This window comes from Phodopus roborovskii, unplaced genomic scaffold, assembly GCF_943737965.1.
Source record: "Phodopus roborovskii unplaced genomic scaffold, PHOROB, whole genome shotgun sequence".
Classification (NCBI taxonomy): domain Eukaryota; kingdom Metazoa; phylum Chordata; class Mammalia; order Rodentia; family Cricetidae; genus Phodopus; species Phodopus roborovskii.
In genome coordinates, this window is record NW_026126459.1 from 9,092,000 (window position 1) to 9,102,188 (window position 10,189).

The 10,189-nt window shown below is 49.7% G+C and overlaps 1 protein-coding gene across 1 annotated transcript; it reads left to right on the plus strand.

Moving 5' to 3' along the window:
* The first annotated feature begins 1,990 nt into the window (after nucleotides 1–1,990).
* Upk3a (uroplakin 3A) lies at nucleotides 1,991–9,027 on the plus strand. The gene is made up of 6 exons (XM_051189069.1): nucleotides 1,991–2,109; nucleotides 2,927–3,082; nucleotides 4,005–4,284; nucleotides 5,243–5,325; nucleotides 7,146–7,278; nucleotides 8,731–9,027. The coding sequence occupies exons 1-6, from the start codon at nucleotides 2,058–2,060 to the stop codon at nucleotides 8,879–8,881; spliced, it is 855 nt and encodes a 284-aa protein (XP_051045026.1). The 5' UTR covers nucleotides 1,991–2,057; the 3' UTR covers nucleotides 8,882–9,027.
* The last annotated feature ends 1,162 nt before the right edge of the window (nucleotides 9,028–10,189 follow it).

Genomic DNA, 10,189 nt, shown 5'->3' on the forward strand with positions numbered 1-10,189 from the left:
GTCTTCCTCTATATAACTTTTTTTTTTTTTTGAGAAAGTCTCTCACTGAACTTGGGGCTCATCTTGACAAGACTAGCTGTTCAGGACTTCTTCTGTCTCTCCATCCTCAGCACTGGAATTCTAGCTGTGCCTGGCTTTTTACAGGGTTTCAGGGATTTGAACTCAGGTCCTCATGATTACAAGTATGCATTTTACCAGCGGGCCCATCTTCCTTGTCCTGTTTTTCTCTGTAGAGTTTTTTCTCCATTCCAAAGCTCCCCCATTCTCCAGAAGGCACAGCTTTAGTGCTAGTTACTGTAGGATTTCCCTCCCCTTCCCTCCCCACTACCAACAAGTTACCAGTACCTGGGTTCTACTCAGGAATCTTTTTCTTAGAGTTTTCTCCAAGAAGGTCCTGAAATAGCTGCTTTCAAACTCACCCAGACTCAGTTTCCATGCAGATGAACATATTCTCCCTTCCATACTTTATTAATGTACAGCCCTCCACCCATACTTGTTCATTTTATACACCTTACATGCAAAGTTGATTTATTATGCATTTGGAGATGTGCACAGACTCCTGACACTGGAGGGAAGTGGTTAATTTAGGTGAGGACCCCATCATTTATCTCTGCTCTTTTCAAGGTCTGATCATCTACCTGTTCCTCTTAAAGACTTAACTTTGGCAGGACTCAGAAATAGAAGCTCTCATCAAGGACAGCCCACGCCTCTTGGCAATCTGTTCCTGGAGTTTTTCTTTGATTTCCTTCATTCTCTTAGCCAAAAGTTTAGCACATTCTGCAGCCTCCTCCTTGTTTTCCTTAGTGTGTTGTTTCTTCAGAGCAATATGTTGGTGTTTGTGTTACAGGATATGTGGAGTGACAAGACGTTGAATCTCTGGTGCTTTGGTTCTGGGTCTTTTACCCTCTTTGTTTAAGGGCTTCCTGACAGCACACCAGTGGACATCATCTTCTTTAGAGAGATCAAAAGTTGGCAGATTTTGCTAGCTCTTTGGGGGCACCAACAGCAGAAGCACTGAAGTATCTGTCAGCCCAAATCTCTCTCTCTCTCTCTCTCTCTCTCTCTCTCTCTCTCTCTCTCTCTCTCTCTCTCTCTCTCTCTGGAATTTGGATTGGCATCCTTCCACAAGGCATCTGAACACACTTGAACTTCCTCTCTCTCATTCTCCTTGGTTCATAACAAGAATAGCAGGAGCTCTCAAGGCACCTTCTTCATAAGAAAACCTTGTTTGTTGCTCCCATCATTGATTGGAGCCCATAATCCTTCCACTCTTTACCCAGGGCACCAGCCCTATTTCTGGGACCATATGCTTCTCATAGGACCAGTGGCATTTCCATTTGTCAATGAATTCTGACAGCCATGGCTGTCAGATGTTCAGCTTCATCTTGAAGGATCCATCAGTTGAAGAGGCACCACCAAAAGAGTTGGGTTTCTCATCCCCCTCCCACTTCAGTTCTGCTGGTGGAGAGGTATTATTTGGCCCAGGCAAGCATCTAAGGCTGAGCGGTACTCCAGCCCACAATCTCTATTGTTCGTTGCATGAGAAGCAGTGAGGGGTTGAAGATCCTATTCCATTCATCTGCAACAGCCCTTGGTCTGGTCCCACAGTTTCCTGCCCTTCTCAGCCTCTCTTGTCTTGCACGGTCTGTGAACAGAAAAGAACTGTCATCCAGGACTTCATTTTTCTATGATTGTTAATTTTATTAGTATGAGCTCAAACTTGTCGGAATTAGTGTCTCTACAGTATACAAATTGAGGTTACAAAAGTGAGGATGTCTCAGATGACAACGTGAAAGCATCAGCTCAGTTTCAGTATACAGTAGGAGCTTTGGGGGAAGGCATAGAGATGGTCAGAAACCTTGGTTGATGGTCCCTAGAACGCACTAGTGGGAGGAACCCAGCCCTGTGCTGTATGCAAATATCACACTGGCAGGCTTCGGATTGGCCCGCCCTAGAGGGGCGGGACGCGCCCTTGCTGGTGGCAGGTGCTCCTGGCTGCACCAGGCAGGGTGTGCTCTTGCTGGTTGAAGCGTGTTGCTGAGCCTCTCTCTTGGGCGATGCTTCTGCTCTGGGCCCTGCTGGCCCTCGGATGCCTGCGGTGTGGCTGGAGTAAGCAGGGGATGAGAACACCGGGAAGTGTTCAGGGAGACCCGAGAGGAGCAGAGACATGGAGTGGCACTGGGAACCTTATTTAGGAGGTCTAGGGAATAGGCGCTGATTCCGACATAGGGACACAGATGCTGTACTAAGAAAAACAGCCAACATAGGAATCCCAGAGCCCATCCATGGGCCAGCCTCAACCCTCTGAGGGGTTGCCAGAGAACATCATACAAGACTGCAGAGGGCAGACCCAGTCTCCTGGCAACCCCTTGGACTGGGAGAGCTGGAGGGGAAAGTTCCTGGAGTGGGAAGGATGGCCCATCCTGGGATTGATTTTTTGATCCTTGTGGCTGAGGCAGGTATGTGCAGGGGTTGAAGCTTAGAGTTATATGGAAGAGCCCTGAAATTCTGGACTTTATCACTTTTCCTGAGAGATTGCACTATGTGGGAGGCCTGTGGGGAGCAGCAAAGTGTCTTAGCAATTTGCCTGCTGGAGTAGAGGGTTCAAGGGAAGAGAGAGTGGGGTGGAAGGGAAGCGCCCTGGGAGACAGACAGACAGACAGACAGACAGACAGAGAGAGAGAGAGAGAGAGAGAGAGAGAGAGAGAGATGACAGGGATGGATAGTGAGTAGCTGGGGTGGGATAGGGATGTGTCTGGCTAGGGTGGCCAGCAGGGTGGGCACAGGAGCACTGATTTATCTCTGAGAGTTTGTGGATTGGTCCATTGGGAAGGTCAAACTCAGTGCAGGACATGCAAGTGCTGGAATATGCCTGTGCCCAGGGATATGCCCAGAGGTCAGTTCCCACCCTCATTACCTTCACCAGCTGTGAACCTCCAGCCTCAACTGGCCAGTGTGACCTTTGCCACTAACAACCCCACCCTCACCACCGTGGCCTTGGAGAAACCTCTCTGCATGTTCGATAGCTCAGAGCCACTCAGTGGCACTTACGAAGTTTACCTCTATGCCATGGTCGACTCAGGTAAGGAACCCGTTTTCCTCTAAAAGGGTCCTTGACAGTTCACAGGGAGGAGGAGGGAGCTGAGTGATTGGACATTTCATGTCTGTGTAAGTCTAGGACCCCTTTGCTCATCACTGCCCATGACACACTGACACCACTGTGGCTGTGGCCCCAGACCCGCACTTGCCCTGGCATCCAGGCTGGTGGAAGGAGACGCACAAATTTCTGAATGCCTGCCTAGCACAAGCTGCCTTGCCCATTTTAGAGCCAATGTCTGCAAGCAGCATGCAGGTTATTACTGTAGAGCATGGGATCAGGGCAGGGATGTGGGGGCTCCCTCTCTGGGGCTCTTACAGTTATATTCTGATCTCACTGACCTTTGAATCTAGGTCATTTCGGGTTTTTCCCCAGGATTGCTATCTCCAACCCAGCCCACAGCCCTTCTATGCAAGCTCCTGGGTTTGGGGATCAGGTACCCAGTAACAGCCTCCTGACATTTCCCAACAGTCCATCCTAGCATCAGGCTTCTATTGCTGCCAGTGAGCACCCGGTCTGTGGAAACCCTGGAGTATTCTACTGCCATTTCACAGAAGTCCAGAGGTCAGAAATGTCAAACGATTGGTCCAAGTCCAACAATTTATACCTTGGCATCATCTCACCCCTTTCCATTTTATTGGGGAAAGAATCCAGGGCTGGCAGCTACAGGTGGCAGGGGTCTGTTGCTCTGGGGGTTAAGGGCATTGCAAGACAGAGTGAGTGGGAGATGAACCCACACCTCACAGTGAAGTGCTCCTGGGCCAGCTGTACATTTACCACTGAGCTTATGTGTCAATCATCCTAGTGCCCGGAACCAACCTGGGAAGATTTGGCCTGTTTGATGGGTACTGAGGGTTGCCACTCAGTTGGAATGACCAGGGTCCTGACTTCTAGCATGCCTCTGCAGCCAGCTCCAGGAATGTGTCTGTACAGAACAGCGCTGGAACTCCACTGAGCACCACCTTCCGGCAAAGCCAGGGTGGGAGGTCGGGCCCCTACAAAGCTGCAGCCTTTGACCTGACCCCTTGTGGTGACTTGCCTAGCCTGGATGCTGTTGGAGATGTGACCCAGGCCTCAGAGATCCTGAATGCGTACCTAGTCAGGGTGGGCAACAATGGAACCTGTCTTTGGGACCCCAACTTCCAGGGCCTCTGCAACCCGCCTCTGTCAGCAGCTACTGAGTACAGGTAGGTCTAAGTGGCCATGGGAGGACAGGAGACACAAGGAGGGGACAAAATGGGGGAAGCCATACTTCTCAGAGCCTTGGCACTGGGGCCAGGTCTCAGGCAGGGTGGTTTCCTGGTTTGTAGCATGTACACAGAGGCCCAACAGGACCCTGCTTGGCACCTTGCTTTGTAAACACAGTTCAGAACCCATTCTCTCTTCCTTCCCCTCTTTCCTTCCTTGCTTTCTCCCTCCCTGCCTTTCTCCTCCCCATCCCCTCTTCTGTTTTGAGATAGGCATCCATGTAGCCCAGACTAGGCTTGAACTCCTGAACTGCCTGGATGAAGGGTGTGTGTATTGCTATGGCTTTGCACATGCTGAACATGTGTTTTTCCACTGAGCTATAGTCCCAGTCCCTAAGAGAGCTTTAATTTTAAGGGTCACTAAGCTACAGTCTGTAGATGAATTAGTTCTCATCTCAGACTATCAGTCTATCCAATCTACTGTTTAAACTGGGACTTAACTGGGCTATAGATCTTACCATCTTGCTTTGTCTTCCCTTCTGATTAGTAGCCCTTGTTTGAGGATTATTGCACCTAAAACAGCCCTGACCTAAGGGAAAACAGGATAGCTTTCTAATTCTCTTTTTGACTCCCAGGGGCCAGAGCTGCTAGGAGGATTATGGACTAACAAGGGTGCTACAGGTGCATAGAACAAAAGGGGTACTCCCAGAGGAATGTTGCACAATAGCTCCAATCAAAAAGGCTTCCCAAAACAGATGCAGCCAAGCTGGAGAAGGATCCAGGGAATATGTGGTCAAGTCCAGCAACCTTCTTTTGTCCTGAGCCCACCCATAGCAGTCTCCTGGAAGTCTTCCTGTGTCTCCCTTCCCCCCCCCTCCCCCCCGGTCTCCTCCTTCCTGTTTCCTGTGTCTGGACACACAGGATAGATGAAAGTCGCTCTTAATCCATCTTCTTCCAGGTTCAAATATGTCTTGGTCAACATGTCCACAGGCTTGGTGCAGGACCAAACACTATGGTCAGATCCCATCCGTACCAACCAGCGTAAGTGTGTGCTGGAGGGTGGGGGGGGGTGGCAAGTCAGTTCTGGGATACTCCTTAAGGACCCCAGGAATATAGGGTCAGGGATTGATTAAAAGGAGAGTTGGCTGTCCCTGGGGAAAGTCACCCAAGCAACTGGCTATTGTGCTGCTTAATACAATGCTTCTTGAGATACTTCCATCTATGAACTATCCCTTCCCTCTTCTGTAAGGAGTAAAGTTTTTCCTCCCCGCCGCCGGTCTTGTCCTGCTGCGGCGCCAGCCCCAAATAACACACTGAGACTCTGTATTAGATATAATGCTGTTGGCCAGGTACTAGTTTCTTATCGGCTAGCTCTGTCTTAAGCATTAATCCATTTCTGTTGATCTATGTATTTTCACATCGTCCCCTTACCGGGGAGTGGAGCAGACGTCTGGTCTACCAGGTCTCTCCATCTTGACTCCTCCTTACTACTTCCTCTTTCCTCCTTGTCTCCTAGTCCCTCCTATCTTCCTTTCCCATTGGCCAACAGTGCTCTATTCATTAGCCAGTCTGAGAAACATATTTACAGAATGACATCTCCCATCACTCTTCCATGTTTGAGATTGGTCCAGGTTGGGTGTATTAAAGTTAAGGTTACCTGTCTAGATCCAGAGATGTGGAACCTCACAATAGCAAACATTTATGACAGTACAGGATTGTCCACAGACTGGACACTAAGTAGAGGAACTCAGGAAGAGCCATGTCTTTCCTTACTCTGAGCCCTTTGTACCCTTGAGGCAGGCAGCAGGGGCTAGGAAGCTGTAGAGCAACTGAGGTCATGCTTGCACCCCTTAGTCCCACCAGGGCTCTCATGATGATCCTGACTGTGTGGGACCCCAGCACAGAAACTTTCTGCCTCCTACTGCAGCCCCAGCAGAACTAGGGCCGTGTGAGGCAGGCCAGGGCCCCAGAAAGTTACCTGAGTTCCCACACTAGTGAGGGACATGGAGGAATGCGAGGTAATTTGGTGGGTGAATGAGTGAGTGTGTGAGTGTACATGGCTGTGGGTGTGACTGAATTACTTGTGTCTGTGGTTGTGGAGTACATGGTGTGTGGCAACATCTATGAGTGTGCAATGAGTGTAGTGTGTACAAGTGTAGTTTATTTGCTGTATGTTGTATGTGGATATATGCGGCTCATCTGTGTTGTGTTGCTGGGTGACCCCACCCATGCTCCTTCCCTGCCACACCTCCTGTGACATTCCCATTTTTTGTGGTCTTGCTGAAACAGCCTTGAGATCCTTGGAGCTGAGTCCTGGCTCTAAGCTTGGCCTCTATCCCTCACACAGTGGGCACCTGCACCTCCTTGTCTGGCTAGCTTGGCAGAATCCCTCTAGGGACTCTGGTGGCATCAGCAGACCCAGCACTCCTGGAGCCAGTCCTATGGGTTGGCCTCTGGGGGCTGGTGCGCATATGGGACCACCTAGAGCTGGGGTACCAGAGTGGAGTGTGAACTCAGAGTCAGGTCTCCAGGGATCTGTGTAGACAATGCCACAAATCGCTTGCTCACTGTAGGACCTATTCGTTGTTCCCAAGAGTGACACTACCCAGAAAGTTCGAGAGCCACATCCCCTCTGAGCCCTTTGCTCAACTTTATTTAGAATACATATGCCACCCATGTCACCAGAAGTCTTGAATTAGTATAGAACTAACCTTATGCAAATAGAGGAAGTAACCAGAGACATGCAGAGAGGCCATCAGAGAGGCCTGGGAAGAGCATTTACTGCCCCGGGTAGTAGGTCCCTGGAAGAAGATTCAGGGAGGGGCATTTTCTGGTAAGTAAATGGCTGTGGTCTTCTGCAGCTACCCCATACTCCGCCATCGACACATGGCCAGGCCGGCGGAGTGGCGGCATGATTGTCATCACTTCCATTCTGGGCTCCCTACCCTTCTTCCTGCTCGTGGGCTTCGCCGGAGCCATCATCCTCAGCTTTGTGTGAGTACTGCCAGCCTGGAGATAGGGCAGCACCCTCCCCAAGAAAGACTCAGCACGGGGTCCTCTGAGATAGGGCAGGGAGTGGAAGCCAGGGACTGCCCGCCATGACCCGTGAAAGCAAGCAGAGTCTTGAGCTTTCAAGGTCAGGTCTTTCTCCAAGGCAAAGGAAGGAAGAACTCAGGTGCATCCCAGCTTGTGGGCAGTGGGCCCATTTATATCTCAGTTCTTGGGCTGGGAGTGTAGCTCAGTGTAGCCCTTGTCTAGTATGCAGGAGGCTCAGTCAAGGTTCACCCCCAAGATTCCACCAAAAAAAAAAAAAAAGGCAAGTTTTAGCTGTGATGGAGTTGTGTATGTGACCTCAGCAAGGCATCCAGGTCCTCAGTTTCCCCATCTGGAAAAATGAAAGTGAAAATAATATGCACAACAGAGTGATAATGGTCACCTGGGATCAGCCCTGTGATGCCCTCAGAGCAGTGCCTGGGAGCTGTTATTTAATTCACCCACTCAGGTGGGGAAGCTGAGGCCTGGTGGTGGGGCAGATATCTCAAGGTCAAAGCCTGGGCCTAGAACCCATGGTGTCTGACTGCAGTAGCCTGCCAGGGTGGAGCAGGGCATGAATCAGCACACTCCTCCCCAAGCCTGCAGTATGCTCACTGGGGAATCAGGAAGCAACAGGAAAAAAAGAGCTTGAAGCAGCAGCAGGCTGGCTTCCTGGAGGAGGGCTCAGCAAGAGCAAGCTCCTCACACAGGAGTGGATCCCAGCCCCGAGCAGTATGCTGCTCAGCCCAGCCCCACCAAGCGGAGGGAACTACAGGTCCTGGAAGCCTGCAGGAGTCCTAGTAAGGGTGGGAAAGCAGATGGGAAGCTTGTCTGGGTAGGTGAAATTAACTGGGTCCTAGATGTTAGCCAGCCTAGAATGGGCTCAGAGAAGGGCAGTGAAATCCAACTGTCCCCTGACACTTCAGTTAAGAAAGCACCTATGAAAAATAACAGCAGCCAACAAAAGTCACTGTCGGGCTGGCGACTGGCCTGTGACATGCCTTTCTCTCCCTTTCTGTTTCATCTCATGTGCCCCTCTTTCTACCCATGATGCTCCTTCAGGATCAGGGCATCTGCCCCCTCCTCCAGGAAGCCATCCACCTGGGCACGTCAGGTCACTTTGAGGACCTGGAACAATGGCCTCCAATGCTCCAGCTTGCAGACATGAAACTATCCTCATAATTTCAAGAAGGGTGACACTCCCTTATTCCCAAGGTCGCACATACAATGAGTTCTCCAAATACACTGGAGATCACATCCTCAAAGGCAATGTACTGTCAAAGTTAAGGCCCTGAGCAGCTGCAGGGATCCAGGCTTGCTCTGCTCCCCTAATCCTGGTGCTCATTCTCTCTCTCTCTCTCTCTCTCTCTCTCTCTCTCTCTCTCTCTTTCTCTCTCTCTCTCTCTCTTTCAGGGACATGGGCAGCTCTGATGGGGAAACAGCACACGACTCACAGATCACCCAGGAGGCTGTCCCCAAGACCTCTGAACCTTCCTACACATCTGTGAACCGGGGCCCACCCCTAGACAGAGCCGAGGTGTTCACCAGCAAGCTCCAAGACTGAAACCCCAGCCCCAGGTCATGGGCTCCTCTCAGCCTGGTCTTTCAGTGTGCAGTGATGGTGTTTATTCTCTGACTGGACCAAAGGTGAAACAAAGCTTGATGGTCCAACTTCATGAAAAGCTTAATAAAATCTTAAGTGACAATGTCTCGAATGAAAGCACAAGTAGGGGATGGGTATGTGAGTGACATGGAACTGAGGGGTTAGACACTGGGTTTCAGGAGGTGGAGAAACTGTTGTCAAAACTATGGTGGTGAGAGCATGTGAGTTACTCAGCTCTCAACCCCAAGTCTCCCCATCTGTTAAATGGGCTGTGGGCTGTTAAAAGGCTAGCCTGACCTAGCTTCCTAAACCACTTTCCCTGAGGGAATCATCATGGCCTCTGTTCTGTACCTTCTGGAGAAGGACCTCTGCTTTCAATTTAGAGTGAGTGAGTTTATAAAGTAGATAGCAAGCTCAGTTAAAAGACTAAATAGAAAGGGGGAGGGAGGGAGAGAGAGATAATAGGTAAATGATAGATGGATGGATGAATGGATAGATGATAGATGGTAGATAGAAGATAAGTAGATTATAGATGATGAATAGATAGTTAAATGATACCAAAGTAGATTGATAGACAGATAGATAGATGATAAATAGATTGTGAGATGATAGATGGATGATAGATGATGGATAAATAGATGATAGATAGATGATAGGTAGATAGATGATTGATAGGTAGATAGAAAGTAAAATATTATCAAATCAGGTACTCAAACTAACCAGCAGGAACTGGCTAAAGAAGACCTTTAAGTAGCCAGCTAGTGTTTCCCAGGGAGAGCCCTGAGCAGAGTAGAGGACCCCTTCAGGGGAGGCTTTCAAGTGAAAGAACAAATAGCAAGACAGTGAGATGATGTCATCAAATTGGGCTCTCACAGAATCCAGCAGAAACTGGGCAAGTTGAGGCAGTCATCTGGATAGCTCCCAACTGGCCCTTCTCTCCAAGGCTGAACTTCCAGCCACCCTTTCCCACTGCAGGCATTTTTATACACTGAGATAAACAGTAGTAACCCTGTGGAAGTGGTTTGTGTCCTAGTTGTTCCATCCTTCCTGTCACTGTTAGAGGGCAGCCCATCCCTAGACAGGGGGCCTTGGAGGATTCTCTAGACAATCACACTGGAATCTGAAACGGGATGGGGGAACCAGCCAGCTTCCAGAATTCAAATAGTAAGTTCAAATAGCGCATGAATACTGAACAGTGTAATGTAATTACAGGTTCCCAGATCAGTAGGAAGATGAACCAGCGAACCAGGCAGTCACAGAGCAAGCCTA